We start from the raw sequence: 22372 nt of genomic DNA on the forward strand, positions 1-22372 counted from the left end.
ATTAAGTTTGAATGTTGACATCAAAGCAGATTTGTCAGTGCAAATTTGGAGCTATCAGTCAGTTGTCAAGCTAGTGAATGTAAAAGACTAAACCACAGGAAAAGCTATACCTCTTACTAACCAAGTTCGAGATCCATACTGCAAGTTACAGGGCAAGCTTTTTCCCCATCAATTTATGGAAAAAAAACGTGAGGCACGCAGGCCATAAATAAAAGGGGAAAAATGAGGATCCGTAACTTACAGAGCAGACCAAGAAGATGAGGTTAGTAAGATGTTTATTACATCTTTACTGTGTGCCTGAGGGGTTCTGGAATGATTTCTACTCACACAGAACGGCTTCAAATTTCCAATGCACCTTGAAAGCAAAACAAGCCAATTTGAAATTGTTTTCAAGTCCTTAGCACGCTTTAACACACAATTTAGAGTAAAAGAAAGTTTTAAACTTTAACTTGCTATAAAAGTTAAGAACACTTGGCAATAAATCACAGAACAGTTTGGCAACAAAAATAAGTTTAAATTTTAGCAGATCATACAGGAGAATACAGCCCACTAAATTGACCAATCACAGCACGTGTACTAACTGAGAGATAGAATAAAGTCGTATAGCTAACATTTGACTTACTGCCCTACAAAGGAATATGTGCATAGCATTATAATTGAAGGGCTTGGTGCAAAACCACACTAAGTGATGATTTTGTGTGGAAAATGTTTTTCTCAAAAGTGCCTGAATTTTTGCACACGGTCTTTGGTTAAATAGAAAAACATTGTTGCGTATTTTTGTCACTGGTTTTTGCTTCATTTTCGAGATATAACGAAAGCAAAAAACTCGACTTTTCCTGGCTGTGTCTTTAGGAGTTTATTTGTTGAACAGGAAACAGACAGACTATCTCAAATAAAGGGCCTCATTCTCAGTAAATTGAGTGCAAATGGTATTTCTAACTCTGACCTGGACTTTTTTCACTTGTTTGCACAGTTTTGGAAGAAAATCTGCCTTTTTCACAGTGGAACCAACACACTTGGCTATCTACTAGCGAAATCAGATTATAATCTCTAATCCTAACTTTAACCCTAATCACAAGAACTTTGCGAAATCAGCATTTCGCTGTTCCTTATGTGAAATGAGCATCTCTGCGGTCACACATTCTCGTGAAATCAACTTTTCACTGTTTTTGAAGTAAAATCGACATCTCTGAGCTTATGCACTGGCATGAAATCAACATCTCTATCTGGGCTGTCATTAAGTTTTTATTCACCTGTAGCCCTAACCCATAGCAAGCTTGTTACTTAATGGGTGAATTGTATCAACTACAGGCCAGTTCACCCATAACATCAAGGTTCCATCAAACATACTCAGCCATAAACAGCTAGGTGTTACGGGTTATGGCCCTTATTTACAGCCCTGTCTATGGTCACACATTCTCATGAAATCAACATTTTCCTGTTTTTGAAGTGAAATCAACTTGGAGCTTATGCATTGATGTGAAATCAACATTTAACTGTTTTTGAATTGAAATCAACATCTCTGCGGTCGCGCTTTCTTGTGAAGATTATCACCATCTCACTGTTTTTGAAGAGAAATTAACATCTTTGAGCTTACACATTGACGTGAAATTAACATTTTCCTGTTTGTTAAGTAAAAAATAAACATCTTTGCAGTCGCATGCTGATGTTACAACAAATAAACACCTAAAGACGAAGCCAGGAAACGCAGAGTTTTTTTGAATACATTATATCTTGAAAACTTTGTTGACAGTATAACTTAATCCAACCAAAAATAATTTCTTTTTACAGAACACTTAGGGTATTTTCACTTTAAATCAATTTGAATGTGGTGCTGTTCTGGAGTTTTCTGAAAAATGCAATTGTAGCGCTCAGTGACAAGTTGTCAATCAATAAATGAACTCATCCATGAAATTGAACTGTGGGCGTTTTTCAGAATCATAGGATTTGTGGGGAAGCATTCCTTCAGTTGCCCCACCACCCCCTGCTTTATCAATAGTTTTCACTCTCCTTCTGGAATGCTTGCTATGCAGGCTGTGTTTAGTTTGTGTAGGTCAACACTTACAACCTGAGAGACTACAACTTTCTAGTCAAAAATTGACTACATCACTAGTATTAAGAAGAAAAAGCACCATTTTTAGTTGACAAATCCTTGCAAGAAAAAAACAAAGACCTTCAAACTTTCTTCATCCCATCAAAAATAGGTATGAATGTTTCCAAATAATCAGACTAACACCAATGACTGTCATGCAACTTAGCAACAATGTCAAAAACCATAATCTGCTGGATTTCTCTTCCAATTCTACAATGATACAATCCTCAAAGTGACTTAAATTATAGTGATGCATTCATCCACTACATGTAAAGAAAAACTTCAACTCACCTGCCATGTCTGATGCATTTCACTTCCACTACTGATATTTTGATGTTTATGTGCTTCTTGTTTACCCTGATAAGAGTTACAAACGTATCATCAAGTTACTTATGATTTCTTGCTGTTAGCATACTCTAGCATTATAAATTTAACTGATGGAATTAGAACTACTAGGAGTAATAATATATACAGGTGTAGGTATACTTGCAGATACCAGAAATATAAACTGACCTGATCAAGCTGTATCTGTCTCCTCCATTGATCGTAGTTGTCCCATGTTGTTGTTTGCTTCTTGTTTGCCTGATAATTAATGACAGAAAATATTTCAATGAGAGACTTATCAGCTGCTGTTTACTTTTGAGTAGAAATTATTACATGTAAAATTGAAAATTGTATTAAATATGCTATCTATAAAGTGATTGTTTCAACTGCAGCTTTGTTTACATTTTTCCAGGGACCCATAAAGCATAATAAAGAACAAATTCCCACAGTTCATATTTTGTCACTAAGAACTGTACTGAACATTCCCAGGACTAAAGAAAATAATCCAAAAATAAACATCTGTAAAAATGCTCCATCATAAATACTGCAAAGTTGCTTTCTCCAGGTAAGTAAACTGTCAATTTAACCCCCTTAACAAATCAAGATAACATAGCAAATGGTTTGAACCCAGGAGTATCAAAAGTTTATTTAGTGTAATCGTCTGGGTGATGATAGTTCTGAAAAGAATTGTTGTTGGTGACTGATGTTCTGGCCAATGATCTGACCAATGCCTGATGACAAACTTTACACGAGTCTTACAGCCAATACTGAACCATCATGGCTAAACTGACCAATCATTTTCAATGGACCGGACTTTTAACACCATCGACTGACAAACACCATTCACTTGACTCTGAAGATGACTTCCTCTTAGGTTGTCAAAACGTCAATCACCAACAACAGTTCTTTTCAGAAGTACCCTCACTGGGATGATCACACTATACCAACTAAATCAAGATAAGTTCAAACTTGTGAGAAAGGAGTCCCGGCATCTCTACAATAAGATATGTCACGTTCTCCCTTTCATCAATTCTCAGGAGACAGAATTCCAGCTGATACTACATGTGGTAGCTGCTATGTAGAGTGAACTCCTAATTCTCATATATACATGTACACCAAAACTTACCTTTAATACATGCAGCTGTATCTGAAGTCCACCATTAGTCTTTCAGTTCTCCAATATCACCAGATTATGTTCATGTGCTTCATGTTTTGACTAAGTAATACAGACACTGATAAGTGATTTAGTGCCGACTTTTTCAAGTACAATAGTAACATCATGTGCACAAATATCTTCAAACAATCACTGAAGAAAATCTATTACAAACAAATCAAATGCAAAGGGTTCTCCATTGGAATATTGTTTGTTGGGAAGGGGGGAAGGAGAAATTCCCCCCCAAAAAAAGGTTAAGGAGGAAGGAATGTCAAACAGGTATGAAAAAAAATTCTTTAAGGGATATCTAGGGGGAGGGTGCAGGGGGTATGCAGCTCCCTCCCTCCCCCTCCCGAGACAACATGGGGCTTTCTAATATAACTGGTATTCTACAAAAAAAAAAGATGTGGTTTATTGGTGTAGAAGTAAAACAATAGTGTACCCCCTCCAAAGAAAAATCCTGGATATGCCCCTGGGATGGAAGGAGCAAAAATAATATTGTGTGCTGCAATTCAGGTAAACCCCACCTACTCCACATTAATAATCTACTGGTTCATCCTTAACTATATTTTATAACCAACAACTTTTTACACAGGTTATGTGTACAAGCAAGGCCCTATCACATTCTGTTGCCAATCAGTACTGTATTGAAAATATATCTACAATGGTGAAAGTCCCTGGGACACTCGTGTCATGGCATGAATTACCTGTGTTTCACCAACAGAGTTTGAAAAAGCACTGCTATCATTTTCAAAATGCATTGCTGTTCCCCCTGCCCACCCAATACAATGTTGAAACTGTGGAGAAATTGCGGGTGCACATGTTCAACAGTGTCGGTGGGGTGGAGGAAGGGGCTGAGCAAGTGTAGTTCAATTTGTGTGTGACTGTTTGCCAACAAACAGTCTAGCACCCTGAAGCTTATTGATTTTTTTAACCATTTTTAATTTTTAGTGCCATAACTTACTGCAAAGTTGTTTAATTACAGCGAACAAATGCTGGTCCATACTTGTATTGTATTTTGTTGAAAATAATTATGGAAAAGGTGTTACTCCATCGATTTCAAACTATGCTACAAAAGTGTATCTTCAAAACCTATTACACATGGTTAAAGACAATCCTGTTGTGTTTCAGTTCTTATTTTGTTTCCGTCTGTCAAGGAGGGGGACATTGGTATTCGCTGTATTGTGGTATAATTTGGACAATTTTTCTAGCAGTATTTTGGTAATTTTAATCTGGAATTGTGGCATTGTGGTATTCTCTGAACTTGCAGGATACGGTTTTTTAGCATTTTCAATGGTATTAAAAATCATCCTCCAAGTTCTCCAACGTTTTCTGAACCTTTTCCAGTTTCCAGTCGGAAAAAGATAAGTTACTCTTTTGGTTAATTATGAGTCAACATGCCAATGGATGTTACTTGTGCACCCCCCTGAGATAGAGCCTTCTTCCTTGTATTTGCCTTTTAAATTTGTTTACCTTGTGAGTCAGTTACGCCATTCCTTAAGGCCTGGATACATTGTGCAATGCTGCATGCACTATTGCACGCAATGGCTAAATTACATCATGTATCCACCCCTGAAATCGTTGCATGCAATATTGTGCACAATGTTGCAGTGGTAGAATTTCGTCCTACTTCTGCAACATTGCGTGCAACAAATTTCTTCGTGTATCCACTATCTGCAACATTTCATGCTAAGGTGTGACGCATATTTCACTGTTCAGCTTAGAAGCCACTCATCAAATATTGCACATAATGCTGCATGAAATGCTGCAACAGTGTAGCCAAGTCAAGAAAAAATGTGCAGTGTACCTGGGCCTTTAGTGGTGCACCCCCTCCTAAGAAAAATCCTGGATCCGTCCCTGCAGAATAGTAGTTTCAGTATGGCATCGAGTTTTTACTTGTTATTGAAGTGCTTTGGTATTTGGCAAATCTTTTTGCGATATTGTAGTATTTCCCAAAATTTTTTGAGCTATTGCAGTGTTCAGGACCCCCTAATGTCCCCCTTGTCAAGGGTCAGAGCAGGGGACCTTTGATCCCAATATTATTGTGGTGTCCTGAGTGGTTCTGATGCAAAATATTAGCCCTGGGTTGGGGCATTTGAAAAGTCAATTCCCCGCCCTACGCACAGCCTCCTCCCCCACCCCCCACCTCCCCACCCCCCCTATCCCCTATGATTATGTAAAAGAATTTTTCCTTGAAAGGTTTCCTTAGAACGTTGCAAGACGAAAAGCTGGTCGTCATCAAATTGAGTTGACAACAGTGAAATTATGGAAATGACATATTTAAGTACTCAAGAGTAGCAATAAAAACGATATAAAACATAAAGCTTTCATTACACACCGAGGAGGACACTTTGCATCTTGAGGTCGCTGGCTGTTTCTGGCACTTGAATAGGTGAGCGAATTTCCCTCCAGAAGGTTCCACCAGCAAAAGTTTGTCTCAGGAATACGTTTGGGAACATTTCTTCTCGTATAGACACGGCATTAGGCAAAGAACCGGAGCTTCCAAGAACCTCGTGCGGGAAAGAAGGAGCGAAAATTTGCAATTTGCAAATTAGTTGAGTCCCAGGGCCGCGTGTCTTTTCTTAGCCGGCGGGGCCTTGGCGCGAGGAAAAGGTGGCCTTCGAAGACTCAGACACATGTTTCAGTAAACGGTGAGCAGGGGTGCAACGAATAAGCTACTAATTCAACGCTAGTTTCATTCCTTGAAATATCCTCTTGTTGATCTTAAAACTGATAGTTGCTTTAGAACTTCTACAGACCTTACGGGTTTTAACAAAGGGAGCATGTATCCCGTATTGCTCGGACTACCATGCAAAAATCGACTTCTGGTTGATGTGAACGCACTAGTTGTTTTTCTATTGCGTAAGAATCCCTTACCTGATGATATTCCAACTTATTCTGCTCTCGATTTTCCGAAAACAAAACCTGCAGTTACCATTAAAGGATGATATCCGAAGAAGAGAGTCAATGAGCGCGCCAGAATTTCTGCAGTTGTTGTAACAAGCCAGTTTTAATCTTCTCCAGGGGCTGTTGTTGCTGTAATCAATCGGTTTTAGGCAGAGACCAACCAATGGATCTTTCCGGGAAGGAAACCAGCGTTGAATTAGTGAACATCTCATTATCCACGAATCTCGCCAATCAAATCATACTTCCTCAGAGCCCACCTTTTCCTCATGCCAAGGCCCCGCCAGTTATTGGAGGCCATGGAGGAAAATGCAGCTGTTCGTTTCAGATGAAAAGGGTATGGTTTGAGTCTGGAAGTTCCAAAAGGTGTGGAGCTAGTGTCAAAAAGGAGTTGGTGTTTCAGATCTTTCGTTCCACTGCGCGCGTTCTCGAGAAAGTTTTGACCAATTTTATAAAGAAAATACTTTAAGGTGTTGTTACACGGGGCAATTTTCTCTGCAACTTGACCAACTTGTCTCGCAAAAAAGGTCCAAAAAACGTCGTCGCAGTTTTACTTTTCCTAACGATCTGAGCAACGCTTATCAAAACGACTTAACTAGCTTGTGGCGCAGTTTGAGGCAAAAATGAATATGTCTGCTGATTATATGACTTAAAGTTTACCATTAATCTTTACTTATTAAGCGGACTGCAGTTGGGCTCGTGAAAACGTGCAAATCAAGTCTGTGAGTTTAGCGATCATTTTCGCGTTTTTTTCCTAATAACGTATTTGGTAAAATGGAAGTGATTATGACAGAGCTTCCATATATTCATTTGCATTCTTCAACATCCAAGGTTATGTTACGTGCGAACTCACAACATGACCAGCTGCCAGTTAGCTTGATAGCTCGGTTGGTAGAGCACTGCACCGGTATCGCAGAGGTCATGGGTTTGAATCCCGTTCAAGCCTAAATTTTTTTCAGGCTTTTACTTTAGAACTGCTGAAGTTGTGCGTATAACTGCGATGATCAATTACGTCTTCAATTGGTAGAGATAATAGCACTGATTTTAATTAGCCTGAAATAAGTAATTTCTCCAATAAAGTATAGGTAAAACTGTTTTTATTTCTAATGATGATTGCTAAAAATATTTTGTCATATTTAGAATTGTTGTTAATTAACGTTACAATGGCAACTTGTATACCATTTCAAATTTTCGACAGTTGAAACAAGAAAGAATTGTCTTGTACTGGAGGGTTGTAAAAAAATATTCTTTCTTCTGACAAGTGTTTATTTTTTGTCTCTCTGCAAATTCAGAAAAATGCAATATTTTGGTATGGCAAAGGCCAATTTACACTACACGAATGCGATAGGAATAGATACAACAAAGAATGATCATATATTAAGCTTGGTTTTGTGCACATGAGGGGTTTTCAATTTAGTGCCGTACAAGCAATAGCAAAGTTATCACTCTAGCCAATCACAAAGAGCACAGACAACCCAGTGAACCAATCAGGATTCAAAGCAGATACATGCAGCTGACGCAAAGCGCGGGAAAACGTGTACAAGCGAGTCGCGATTGGCTTTGGTTTCACTTCTGATTGGATGACATAGTGGCACGAGTTTTCTTAAGCCATTCGCGTTGCATTAAGCAATATAAAACCAAAGAAAATTTAAATTACTATCAACTCATAAGTGAAAACCGCTCCAAAATGTTAATGCGTCTTAGTAAATTTCACTAAGTCATATATTGCTATAATAATATAAATTAAGTCGAGCATTGGATCGTTGGCACCACCTACCACACTTAATCTTTGAAGTGCTCGTAGGTAGTGTTAAAAGTATTATTTATAGTTTTTCCGAGAACAGTCGGTGAATTCTAACGGATTTTCGATTCACTCTTCTGTACACTGCTATAGATCAGTGCCGCTTAACCAAAACTTTGCGTTACCTAAAAGCTATTTCCAAACTAAATTGCGCGTTTTGCTCAACCAATTGAACGCAAGTTGAAATTATTATCTCGTACAAGTGTCCCACTTAGTTTGGGTATCATTTAATTGTCAGTCACGACTTACACATTGAGTGCAAAGTCCAAAACCCCTGTGCGGGATATTCGTATGTCGCAAGAGAGCTTGACCATTAATCATTTATTGCCAGCAGAGCAGTGTTCAACTGAGTGTCGTAAAACCAAAACCAAAGTAATCAATCTAGCCAATCACAAAGGACAGAGACAATACAATGAACCAATCAAAACCCGAATTAATAAATTACAAGTAGCTGACACAAAGCGCGGGAAAACGAGTGCGGGCGAGTCACAATTGGTTTTGGTCTTCCTTGTGATTGGATGAAAAAGTGGTGCAAGTTTTATGCCAATCGTGTAGAGTAACAATAAAAAATAATTACTTTACGACACTCAAGAGAAAACCACTCTTTAAGCCTGGTTTTCACTAGCAACGCAAGCGCAAGCGCAAGCACAAACGCAAGCATTAGGGATGACCCAAGTGAAAACGAAATTCGACGCAAACACAAGCACAAGCAAAATCATCTGAGCCTTCCGCCATTTTGGAAAACTGTTTAGGCGCGAGGTTACCTGGATCAGGTGTTTTCATCGGCCAAACTTAACCACGTGTGGTAAATATCCTTGTGCTTGTGTTATGCCTGAGAGGTATTTCGCTTTCACTTGCTGCAGCGCAAACGCAAGCATAAGCGGAAGCACAAGAAAAAGGAAAAATTCTGATCCTTGAGCTTGTGCTTGTGCTTGCGCTTGTGCTTATGCCTGCGTCAAGGTCGTTTTCACTGCGAAATATGAATTATTGTGTTTGCGTTTGTGTTTGGGTTTGCACCGCAAACGAAACCAGGCTTTAACATTAATTAAATATCTACTACTACTGTCTACGCATTTGACCGATGGAGTACACGGTCCTTAACCCTTCTCCAGAAGGGCTGCACATCGCAAGAGAGCTTGACTAGAAATCATGTATTAACTAAGTATCTACTAAGCATTCTTCCATCAATGTAAGGAATGACGATATTTTTCAGGAATTACGTCTAGAAGACCTGCAAAGGAAAGAAACACTATACTGTTTACTATTGCAGGAAAAATTTAAAAAGATCACAGGGGTACCTTAAAAGTAATAATGTTTTATTCTACGAATATGAGCCTTGGTAAGCAGAGGGATTCTTTTATGAAGACACAAGGTTATAGAGAAGACAATAACATGACTGAAGACTGCAAAGCGATGGTAAAAAGGAAATTATTATAACCGACAGAAGTAAAGGAGCTCAGTCATGGCATTTTTAGTTATTTTGGCCACGTACAAAATTACCTTTAAGGTGGCTTAAAACAGTTTCCAGCACTTAGATTTTGATGGGTCGTTATAACCACTCTTAAGCACTTGATGCTACAATCATGGTATCAAAAAACTGCCCAATCATTGGTGAACACGTTGTCATCATTTCGTGACACAATAGGTTACCATAGCAACAGTACGACCTCCTAGAAACACCCTTAATTACAGCTTTAGGGGCTTATAATTCAAAAACGGCACGGTGAAATTTTTTTGTATTACCAACTTTTGATAAGCATGATAAGATGCAACTTTTGGCAAGGTTTAAAAAAATTCTGTAGGTAGGGTTCAGAGCCACCTTAAATTTTCGAAAATTTAAGAGTTGAATGACGATAGGTCAAGAGCACAATGACAAATAAAACTACCTTTAGACTCCATCCAACTCCTACTAAAGAGACGTGCAAAATATCTCTGCAAGTTGAGAGGACAAACGGACACTGCGTTAGTAGTACAAGGAGGTAACCTGAATCAAGAAACATCACGTGATCTGTCACATACCTGCCCCGTGTCACATAGGCACGTGGTAATCACGTGACCAGGGCCAAGCATCTCCGCGACCTGTGAAAATAATAGGGAAAAGCCACTTGCAATAACAACAAGGAAAGGAAAGGAACCCTTACAAGGACGAAAGGTAAATTACATAATATAAGGAAAGAACGATAATTGATGGACTGAGCCCCTAGTATTTGTTACCACATTACTAAGCAACATGATCATGGGCTTCTAGCATAATGCATAGATATGGGCCCAAGCATGTGAAAATGTTCCACGTACATTACATTCGGACACTAAATGACGCCTACAAAACACGTTTTAGACTAAAACAACATCTGTGAAAAAGGATGCACCCTGAAGGGTTTACTCGGGAATATTTGCAGTATTTTGGGAAATGATCGGAGCATAGACAATGTATTGAGGCGTAAGAGATTCAGATGAGCTTATAACAGTAGGAATGTTTTTGGACCAAATTTGATTTCGATTTACCTTGACAGCAGCAGCGACGTTTAAACCAGAGGAAGCTCCTACAAAGAAGCCTTCTTCGTGAAGTAAGAAGAACGTCTGTTGAAGGAAGATCCAGAGAAATGATTAAAACAAACCTAAAATTATCTCCTTAACACATGATTAAATATTTCCTACTGGTCTGCATAACTTACAAAGACATCAATTGGGAGAAGATAATTACGTACAAGGACTGTGGCTCTTTTCTGCGGGTGTCAAGTTGTGTGGACATGAAAATTTGAGGGGACGTCGAGGTTTATGCACCATCCAGTTTTGCGCTGGCGTCGAATGAGAGCCTCCCAAAGAGAGACCGAGGTGGGCAACATGATTCCTTGTTCCCTCGAAAATTTCACTTTTTCTCCCTTGTTCCCTATTGATAAATTCCGTTGTTCCCTAAAATGTTTTGTCAAAGTTCCCTTGTTCCCTCAAATTGAGCTCCAAAATATCCCTTGTTCCCTTGAAATAAATGATCATGTTCGCCTGTTTCCCAAATCCCCTGGGAGGCGCTCTTGAATGTTGCTGTATGGACGTCAGGTCTGCCGTATATGGAAGTGTATGGAGGTAAATAAAGGGGAATAAAGCTGTATTAAGGCTAATAGGGAAGGTGTATGTGGGGATATGGGGTGCATAAAGGTGATGCATTGTCCTCGCAGGTAGGAAGGGGTGCCTATGAAGGCGTTGCTGTTGTGTTTTGTGCTGACTTTGAGTTTCGATTTGTGTGAGGATAAGAAGAGCATGCAGTTTACATTTGCTTTCAGAGTAAAATACTCTGTTGCAATTCTTGTGAGAGTCAAAAACGCAAAGGTTGTTGAAACCTCTAAAAGTCATTCAAGGCTCGTTGCCTACTGAGTACTTTAAGCTCAAAGTGGAAATTCCTTACTGATATGATGCGATGATTTGATGCCAGTTTTAAGAATTTAGCGGTAAATCAAGAAAATTTTAACTTGTTGGCATACCAACAGATTACACTTTGTCTCACCATCTCAACTGCTTCTTTATCAGTCACAAAGACAGCATCGTCAATTGGAGCACCTTTTAAGTTGGTTGTTACTCGTCCCTGTCCAATACCTGTGTAGATAACAAAGCTGTCAAAATTACACTTTTACAGTCAACAAAAGGCACTAATTACAAAAAATAAAATAAAAATATATAAAAAGTCTAGAATTTGATCTCCATTAGGGGTTTAATTCAAATTTTCCAGCGAGCACCCCTGACCTTTTCAAATGGGAGTTCCCCCTAGAGAAGATCAAAAGAACATTTTTAAAGAAACTTCTATTCTTGAACTAACTGGTAGGCTGGTGGTTGGAGTTTTCTGTAAACGCCCCTACTGGAAACTGGAACAATGGACCACAATAAATCAAATAACATTGTATGGATAAAATACAAACAGTGTTATTAGCATTGACAGTGAATGTAATATTATTGATGAGTACCTTCTGTGATGGAGCTGCCGTCACTTCTTTTTAATTCCCCATATTTGAAATAATTGTAGAGAACACTACCCTGTTGATAAAAAAAGAAAAATGTTGTCAGTCTTTTGATGCTTGTTGATGTTCTATGATGCTTGTTTATGGTACAACTTAGTCCCTCTTGCTTTTGGGCTTCTTCTAATTACTCCACTACGGTCAAAACTTCTGCTTGCAATCTTGATGAACTCAAGACAAAATTAAGGATCTATGGACAGACTAGATACAATGATAAGCCTGTCATGGGAGTTGATGTGGCCTAAAGGTAAGTACATTCCACTACAGATTGAGCCGACTGGGTTGGAGCTATTTCACGTTAGGACTGTTTCTTTACAGTGGAGCAAATTGTGTAGTTCAAGAGAATATCTGTTGTAGGTCAAAATGAAATTCAGGTTAAAATGATTTTAACCTGGTTTGATTCTCAATTTCCTTTGTCTTCTAACCTTGATTATTCCACTTATGTTCAGGATTGAATGCAAGTATTGTTTAATTAGTACTTCATATCTGGCAGGGTTATTTGCCATTTTCATATTACTTTACATTTGACAGAATTGTGTGTGTTTTGGTGACTTCTTACCAATGAGGACACTTTGTGATGCTTATCATAGGGAATTTGAATCTCATTAGCATTCAATCCATTCAATCATATCTGGATTGTTCATGATCCATGGATGATTAGGATAAAGAGACAAAGGAATTTCATTTCAACCTGGATTTCTTTTAGACCTACAACATATCCATTCCCCTTCACCAAGAAAGGGAGATCCCCTGCCCCCTCTGGAAATTACAATTAAGCTTCATGTATTTCTTTAAATGTTTTGGTCTTACAGACAACCCCCCCCTCCCCTCACCCCCACCCCAAGGAAATTCCAATCCCTTCTGTTGGAGGAGTAGGGATGTTTTCTGGAACTGCACATTAACAAATTACCTCAGGATCAGCTAAAACAACTTTAACATTTGGATTCTTTGATTTAAGATATGTCCCTACACCTGCAATTATTGAAAAGAAGAATAAGATAAGAACAATTGGACAATGAGCCAAATAAGTCTAATGGTTGGTGTGATGGACTTTAGAGTGACTTGGGTTCATCAAGCCAGTGCTGTGTTCTTCCACCCAGGTGTGCAAAGAAGTACCACTGCATTTTTAGTGTTGGGGGATAACTCTGTGATGGATTAGCATCTAATTCAGGGGAGAGCAGAAATAGTCCTAGTTGCTTAATCCTTAGGTGTTTGGTGTTGCATGCACTCAAGAGAACAAAGAAGACTACAACTAACATGTTAAGCCTGTTTTCAGGAGTACAAATAACATGAGATATTTGTACTCCTTCTTCCTGCATCATTTTACTTCATAGAGTGACATTCCAGTGAGAATATATCCAAAATCCCTACCCTCCCATGGAAGGTCATCAGAAATTCCAAGGGGGTGGGTGGTCTCAAAAGCCTCAATGTACCAAATACCTTCCATGGGAGGGGCAGGGATATTTTCTGGAACAACAACATAAAACCAAATACTGGTCAGCTGTTGGAACAAGTTGAAAGAAGGGAACGATTTAGGGCCTGTTTACAAGGAGAGAGAGTTAGCCCAGCAAGCGGGTTACCCTAGCAAGCGAGTTACCCTAGCATTCACACATTTCCTCTTTTTTTTCTTCGTCATGTTTACAAGGCAGCCAGGATTACCCCACTTGCTAGGGTAACCCTACCTCCTTGTAAACAGGCCCTTGAATGAGTCTCTTTACCAGCCAATGTGCCTCCAGTCCCAGTAGAAAAAGTAACAGCATCTATCCGTCCATCTGTTTGATTCCAGATTTCTGGTCCTGTAGTCTCAAAATGAGCTCTCCTATTGGATATGTTGTCAAACTGAAAACAAAAACAACAAAAACTACTTATTAACTGCCAGTGAGGTCTTTATGGTCAAATCTCAAACTGAGACCATGCTGTATTGACGGAGCGATAGCAAGGTCCATACAGCAAGGCCAAGGTTTGAGATTTTCCTGCAAAGACCAAGCGTTCAGGGTAAATAAGTTGTTTACTATTAATGCAGCTTTTTGCTTTGTTCTTGCAGGCCTGTAATTGACCCGTGAGCATTACAGGAGAATAATGCTCTAGAATTAGCAAATCAGAGCAATCGTTATATAGCTACAAACACAAGCCATATAACAGGATATAATAATACAAGTTAATGAGCTGTCATTAATTAATTATTAATTAATCACAAAACATAATATTTCAAACTTGAGGTTAAATATGGTGGTAGCCAGGACAGTTTAGAGGAGAATTTATCATAAATCATTCATTATAAGATTGTAAGTTCTAATCTTTCTCATGCTTCTTCTACAATTACATGAATAAAATTTTGGACGATTTTAATTTCTATCTCAAAAAGTGCCAAATATAAAACCATCCGAAATATTTACAGTACAGCATAAGATTTGTAAGTAGCTCCAAAACTCTTAGTTTACTTTATGGAGTGAACTCTACTTGAGACACGTACGTAATGGCTTAATTGATGTAATTGGTTGTTATAATTACTTTTTCTTGTTTGTGAATCTGTAAAACCTTGAGGGTGCAGTGAAACTATCATTTTCATGGTATTTGTTTCAGTCTAATTCAAGTTTTGTTGGTGCAAATTTACTTTAGGTACACTTCAACAAAGTGGCCAAAATTTTAGTCTGAAATTTTTCCAAAATGAGATAAAAAGTGTCCAGAAATAAAATGTCCAAAATAAAATTTCCGAAATTTTAACTTCCAAAATTGTAATGTACATGTAGTTGTAAAAGCCAATGGCAGCTGCTATACCAATGGGAAAAATTAAACATCAGTCATCACCAGATTCTCACTACACCTGATTTGTCCAGATTGCATTCTCGATGGTCTCAGCAAATCTTCTAGCCTAAGTTGCAGAAAAAATATTGTTAGCATTATTAATAAATTTCATGAATTAATTTAGCATGAAGAAACTGTCATTTTTAAAAAATGTCTCAACCATTTGCTCCCCCCCCCCCCCAAAAAAAAAACCTGGTAAACCATAGAAATAACATTAGAATAATGTTCAAAACTCCAGCAAAATCACTTAAGATTTTATTGCTGCACTTTTGTGGTCTTTTAAAGTGCTGACCATGGGAAAATTTGGTTGACATAATTTTTTTTTTTAGTATATATGAATATAACTGTAACTTTAGTGGTGAATTAAAGGGAAAATGAGCGGCAATATTGTCTGGTATTGTCTGTCAGAAACTTTGTCCAAAAGTCTCTGGTTTCCACTTATTGGAAAAGTTGAGACAATTTTTCCTAAAAGTAGCTTATAGGCACTGGTCACTGTTTTAATCAAGCACTGTTCTTTACTTTTTTTAAAACATTGCTTTGACCCAAGGGGGATACTCCCTTTTATGGGCTATATAGGTATGTGCGGCCCCAAAGGGTATGGCTTTTTAGCTGTTTTGGTCTAAAATAGGCCGGTATATTTTCACTATGGCTTGGTATTGGGTAGATTGTTTACAAAGAACTAATTTTTTCCACATCAACACTGTCAAATTTGTAGCCCATCTCACATGTTAATGCAGATGGAAGCCACATATTAGAGCTGCATACTAATTTTCAACGTCTATAATGGGGTGTTGATTTTTGGCTCAGGTATGAAATAGGGCATGTCCGGCAGTTTCAAGGTTTGGACCACACACCCCCTCCCCCCAAAAACTTTGGGGAGCACTCCCCCTTCCTTTCAGGCTTTTGACTGATGAGTGAGCAATGATTCTTCCAGTCATTATAAAAACCTGCCTAGTTCACTTTAATCACCTGATGATTGTAGTTCATAGGGTCGTCAAATGGTACAGCAGGTACCGGTCTTACATCAGCACCTAAAGTCTGAAGTACATCTATCTTTTCCTACACAACAGCAAACACTGTCAGTAGTAAATATTGATTTGCAAACTTGATGTAAAAGTTTAAATACTTTTGACAGAACACTCATAGAGCTAGCAGCACAATACTTCAGCATTACATACCTGGGATTGAGTGTTTGGCATATAAATAACACACTTGTAACCCTTCGCAAGACAGATGTGAGCAAGACCTATCCCTGAAAAAGACAATGAAATATAAATATCATTTTAGTTTCAAGATCCTTATCCATGTCCTGGACGGGGACATTGAGTTGTGTTCTTACAGAAGACACTTTACTCTCACAGTGCCTCTCTCCGCCCAGGTGTATAAATGGGTACCAGCAAATTTAATGCTGAGAGTAACCCTGCAATGGACTAGCATACCATCCAGGGGGGAGTAGAAATACTCCTAGTCGCTTCATGCTACCGAAACCAGAAATAAGTGCCACATTGATTGGCCACTTGGCTCATATACAGGCTGTACCTTTTACCTCATCCAATGAAGAAAATTTACAATGTAATTTACACTGCGATGATATTACTGTTACAAGTGGCTGTTAGCCTGTCCCACAATTTCTGGTGAGAGTTGGATTACATGAAAGTTTAAATACCATCGAAGGACAGATAGTAAGGTCCACACATAATGAATGAGAGATAAGTCAGTCAGGTCAGTCAGTCAGGGAATGAATGAATAAATAAATAAATAAATAAATAAATAAACAAATAAAGAAATCATTCCTTGTTGTCTAATGTACATATTTATCACACCACCATTAGGAGGATGGGGAGGGTGAACTAACAGCTAGTGAGCTGGATTCTTGTGTGAGCAGAACTCCAGACTGAACAAATTTAAGAAACATGCAATAATTTTATATTTAATAGCAAATAAATGCAATTACAAACAAACCTGTATTTCCAGCTGTGCCTTCCACCACTGTTCCGCCAGGTTTTACTAAACCTGCAATGAGAACAAGAATATTTAGGACCCACTAGTTAGCCTGCTTTACCAAGGAGGAACTTATAAAGAACATCACTGAACAAGCGGAAAAAAAGGGGTGGGTGTGGATGGATGAGTCAACATACAAAGCTAGGGGTGGTGAATGGTAAATGCAAGACTTTGCAAGGAGGCAAAACTAGTAGTATTCTTTGCAAGCCTGAGACATTTTGACTTTTCAATTCAAACCTCAAATACAATAGGTTAGAAATGCCATGTGAGGGTAAAATATCTTGCCCTTGGAAGATGTCTTGCGAACATTCTCCCAATATGGCATGAAGCAATCAAACTGGTGAGCCAAGCATGGTCTAAGGTGAGCAGAATTTGTCAAAAGTGGTCTGGAGGACTATGCTTGGCCATTTCCTTGTTGCATTTTTTTCATGCCCAGTTTTGACTCCGCTCACTGACATTTTTTGCCTGGCCATCTTTTTCCATTCAAAACACACATTAATTAGCCATGATCTAAACAAGTAAGGGGCTGGAAACCATTTAATATTTAAAATCAATTAATTTGAAAAAGTGGACGTGGTACCTAAAGGAGCATCTAAAAGTTAGTATTCTAAATTTACCAAATATCAGTGTTTTTGGTTCAAACACAGACTAAGATTAACACAGTTGAAAAGCTGTGATTTGTATGGTTTGGAGGGGCCGGTGTTCATTTAGACCATGGCTAATTAGAAGTCTTATTGGCAGGCTATGCCCAAGGACACAACAGAGGCTTGATACAGGTGCATTTAAAAATGGCCCCACAGGAAAGAATCAATGTGGGATACAGGTACATCTGTAAGGGTTAAACTTAATTTACAACTATTTAGAGCTAACCTCTGTTGAGTCGGTGATATTTAGGCTAACACGACTGCTATTTAGAGAAACCAGAGTGCTTTAGCCTAACCATAGTACAATTTCCCCATTTCACCATTCTGTGTTTTAAACACGCCCTCTTGATACTGGACATTTCAATGTTGGTGCTAACCTTTCCTCCTGCCAGCCACTTCTTAACAACTGCTACTGTAGAATAGGTAGTCATCCTCCTTAGGCACAGTTTCCTCTAATTTATATATTCTAAAATTTTCCTGTAGTAAACATTAACTGACCTTTCTCTTCTGCTTCTTTTATAAGGTAGAGTGCAGCACGATCCTTCACTGAGCCTCCCGGGTTAAGATGCTCTGCTTTAGCTGTGATGTCACATCCTTAAGACCACGGAATTACAAGAAATCAAGCTACATTGGGTGTGTTATGACCAGATCTCACAACAAATTTATCACTCAAATGTTCTCAAGATCACATGCATAACGGATCCCATTCTCAATAAGTGCATCACTCTTCAAACATTGCTTGTTCAATGTCAATGTCACGCAAAGTAACATCACCATCAGTGATGGGTGGTTGAAAATACAAACGATCATATTAGCAAGCCCTGTCCCTTTCTGTCTTTCACAAAGGCATATAACTAGGATGTAAATTGTAAATTTTGATATCACTTGACAGTGACCAGGATAGAATGCCAAATGTTTTTATCTATTAAGGCATCTTTTTGATTAGTATAATAGACCAATTTCGATATATTAGCCTAACACAATAGACCCTAGCACGAGGCTCTGGGAAATAAACCCCACAAACTCTGTAGTTATTCCCCAAAGCCTTGTCCTGAGGTTTATTGTTTTAGGCTGAATTTTAATATAATATCGAAATCGGTCTATTGTAAAATGCAAAGAAATAAAAGTAAATGAAATGTTCCAAGCATGATGACAGCATTTTATTCTTGGTTTTCCAGAAAAAAAGTTACCTGCTTTTTTGCCAGAAGTTCAGTCACGTAGCTAAGAAATGGATTAGTTATTCACATGACAAGTTCATTTGTAACACAAGTCACAAGAACCTTTCCCCTTTAAATTCTGTCGTGAACCAAGATGGTGGTGTGATTTTCCATATTTTGACAGGAACAGAAAATCAAGGAATTAACCAAAACATGTCTTTTTTGCACAGAAACGCTCCAAAAATTAAGCTCCTCGTTTGTGATGGAAAAAAAGACCAAATTTACTTCACCACATTTTATTTAACCCTGTGCAAACTTTCCAATTACAGAAACCTTTTGAACATTTACAATCCTTTCTGTTCTACAGTCATGGGTATAATTTTAAATTTTCTCAGGAGCATCCCCATCCTTTTCACATGAGAGTCACCCCTGAAAATATTTATTACTTTCCAATAAATTCATTATTCTCACCTGTTCTTTCACTAAGCTTGTTAAACCTTATCAGGGGGGTGCTAATAGAAACCAACAAACAAACTAGTCAGAAATTACATGGGCAGTTCAATAAGGGATGTTGAACAACCAGAACAGAAATTCTCGATCTCTAAAACCTACAATCCTGGTCAATAAGTCTTTAAACATGTTGCACTTTTGCCAACACATGGCCATTTTGTCCACCTCCCCCTCAGCACCCTTAACACAATGCTGACATTGATTCATTCAGAGTAGACCCACTATTCCAACATTGCTTTGGTTGGGGGAGGGGGAGGGTGGCTCAGAAAATTGAATTATGACTTCCCATGTCAAAATAGTGTCTCACCAGTTGGCATTTTGTCAAGCACCCCACAAGGACTTTTAACAAGGATTGTAAAAGTTTGCACCATCCCAAATCAGGATTCTGTAACGTTCATATAAGATCCTCTAGGCTCTAGTGGGGTCCTTAATGGGAGCCTACACGGGATATCAACCTTGGCGAGTCCAACAAGCCAACCTAGTACAACCATAAACATGACCTCCCGTGACATCTAATGGAAATTATAATACGGAATGATAAAATTTAAGTTTTAATACCAAAGTTCAGATATTTTTCTTTCCTGAAACATTTCCAAGACAAGTATAATTTTTAAAGAAACTTAGGGATTAGGTTCTATTCTTTACTCCTGGACAACTGAAGGGTTGCGCAGAATAAGGACCTAAGTGACCGTTAATGTAACAGCAAACTCCCAGGGAATGGACTCCCATACAAAAATGACGGGGCTGCTCATCATACCTTTTAGGGGTGAAAAAGTTGGTTTTGGTACCTCTTAGGGTCTTAAGTCTCAAAAAGTCCACAGCGGGAGCTTTTGCCGTACCCTTTAGGTACCTCTTAGAGGAGAAAAAAATTCCAAGCCACACCCACAAAACAGGATCTTGGTACCTCTTAGTGGTTCTTTTCAAAATTTCCGAAAAGCACGTTTCAGAAGGGAATGCAAGACATTCTGGACAGAGAATCTCGCAATTTATCAGATGTCACTTAAGGCTTCTTTCAAGGCATGCACCCCTTCAATTGAACCTCTACAAATGGACATCTCACATTAATCAACATTAAGTCATGCTCTCAGTAATGTACAAATCTACATTTTCCATTACCATCCCATAAGTGGGCTCTTTTCTTCAATAAACACTTTAAGGACCTGTTTACAAGGAAAGAGGGTTACCCCAGCAAGCAGGTTACCCTAGCACTTGCACATTTCCTTGTTTTTCCTTCGCTATGTTTACAAGGCAGCTAGGGTTACCCGGGTTGGTGAGTTACCCTGTCTGCATGCTAGGGTTACCCTGGCAGGCGGGTTAACTTTTTCCCTTGTAAACACTCCATGTAGGGTTAACCCGCCTACCCAGGTTTACTTTCTAATTGTTTCCAGACCCTTTGAGTGTAACCCCACATTAAGTTGTCCCAGGTTGTAGGGCTACCCTAGCTGTGAAATTTTGCTTCTAAACCCAGGCTATCTTTTGCCCTCCAGCTTGGGTTAACCTGCTTGCTAGGGTAACCCTCCCTCCTTGTAAACAGGCCCTAAGATCCCAAGGGAGGGTGACAAAGGGTTTATGGTGTAGCATGTAAAAAGCAACTTAGGCATTAAGTGATTTGTAAATTTATGAAAAAGAAACCTTGCTAACAGTACTTAATTTATTCATGAAAGAAGATCACAGCCCCCCCCCCCCCCACCCCTTTACTACCCTCACATGGGTGTCCACTTATAATAGGTGTGACATAAAATTACAGTATAATAGAATAAAGACTTGTGATATTCTTACTTGCCAACCATTCCAATAAATCCATGCCGCAACTCCTTAAACAATTACACAAAATATTCTTTACCAAAACAAATTGCAACAAAATATAATGAAATTACATAAAATACACCTTGGAGATGTAGGGTGGGTTTAGAGTGGGGAGGAAAACAGGACGGTTTATGCAGGTACATCAGCATTCTCAATTCAGTCTACATGTTCTAACAAAATTACTTAAAGAGGAAAAAATAAAGGCAGATCAAAAAACACAAACTGGTATACTTGGGACCAGGAGTCTCAACCTAGGACCATACCATTTTATATCAACACCATGTGTTCCTGTTAACAAAGGAAAGGGCTAAGAATTTCTTTTCTGAGAGGCTCAGTTAAGTATCATTTGAGCCTCATTTTGATCTTAGCTTTTGTATCAGTTTTCTTCTTCTTCCCATTGAAAGAAACAGCTTTTTCATGAGGGGGTAAAGAAAAATTGGCTTATTTCTAAAGTTGACATCAAGTCAGAGCCTTGATCTTTTTTTTCTCTAGTCGGGGGTCGTAAATTTTGACTTAGTTCAACCCAAGGGGGAGTGGATATAAATTGGCTTGGCCAGTTATGGGAGAGGGGGGGTGGGGGGCAAAAGGGCATGTTTTAGATTTTAACTTTGCAGTTTTACCTACCACAAGATTTATTCTCAAAATAGTGCTTAGTTCATCTTTAATTTTTCTAAACCGAGTATAAACGAATAAACTGCATAAAATGTTTACGTCAAGAATTTTTTTTTTCTGGTCATTCATGCACATTAAATTACTTGACCGCTGAGTGCCTGGTCTGTTGTCATGACAAGTCCCATAAACATCTTACAAACAAAAATGTAAGCTTATATATGTTAAATTTACGAATGTATTTTTGTAAACCACAAATAGGTAATGTAGTAAGTTTTGAAAAATGTAAAAGCCCAACCTAAGCTTAACCCGGGCTTAGTGAAGCACTTAGACAGCCTACAAATTTATTCAAGAAGCTCTTGTGTGCCTAAATATTGATTTCTGATGTTCATGGAAAAATATATTTTTTAACACTTACCTTGGAGAAATATCTGACCCTTAAATCAATTAAGGGACGAACTTTTAAAAGTCGAATATTTTGCACGACTTTTTTCGCGGCCATGTTGGTAGAGCCCCCAGGGAAGAGCTGCTGACCAAAAATAGCCACCGATCAATTATCGAC

General features: G+C 38.5%; 1 protein-coding gene and 1 long non-coding RNA gene across 2 annotated transcripts; both read right to left on the reverse strand.

Annotated features, from left to right (window-relative positions):
- Positions 1-2419: 2419 nt before the first annotated feature.
- Positions 2420-6943, reverse strand: LOC145469100 (uncharacterized). The gene is made up of 4 exons (XR_014042277.1): positions 5908-6943; positions 3543-3632; positions 2606-2674; positions 2420-2449 (listed from the first exon to the last, which is right to left on the reverse strand). It is a non-coding gene; the product is annotated as an uncharacterized LOC145469100 (long non-coding RNA).
- Positions 6944-7503: 560 nt separating this feature from the next.
- On the reverse strand, positions 7504-22318 carry LOC145469099 (uncharacterized). Its single transcript, XM_081452754.1, has 16 exons — positions 22229-22318; positions 21175-21209; positions 19357-19397; positions 18227-18322; positions 17046-17096; positions 16262-16335; positions 16053-16142; positions 15103-15150; positions 13997-14117; positions 13189-13250; positions 12228-12297; positions 11774-11862; positions 10780-10854; positions 10294-10353; positions 10161-10206; positions 7504-9505 (listed from the first exon to the last, which is right to left on the reverse strand). Exons 1-16 carry the CDS (start codon positions 22310-22312, stop codon positions 9459-9461), a joined length of 1089 nt encoding a protein of 362 aa, XP_081308880.1. The 5' UTR covers positions 22313-22318; the 3' UTR covers positions 7504-9458.
- Positions 22319-22372: the final 54 nt, after the last annotated feature.

The sequence above is a fragment of the Orbicella franksi genome, chromosome 15 (assembly GCF_964199315.1).
Source record: "Orbicella franksi chromosome 15, jaOrbFran1.1, whole genome shotgun sequence".
Taxonomy (NCBI): Eukaryota; Metazoa; Cnidaria; class Anthozoa; order Scleractinia; family Merulinidae; genus Orbicella; species Orbicella franksi.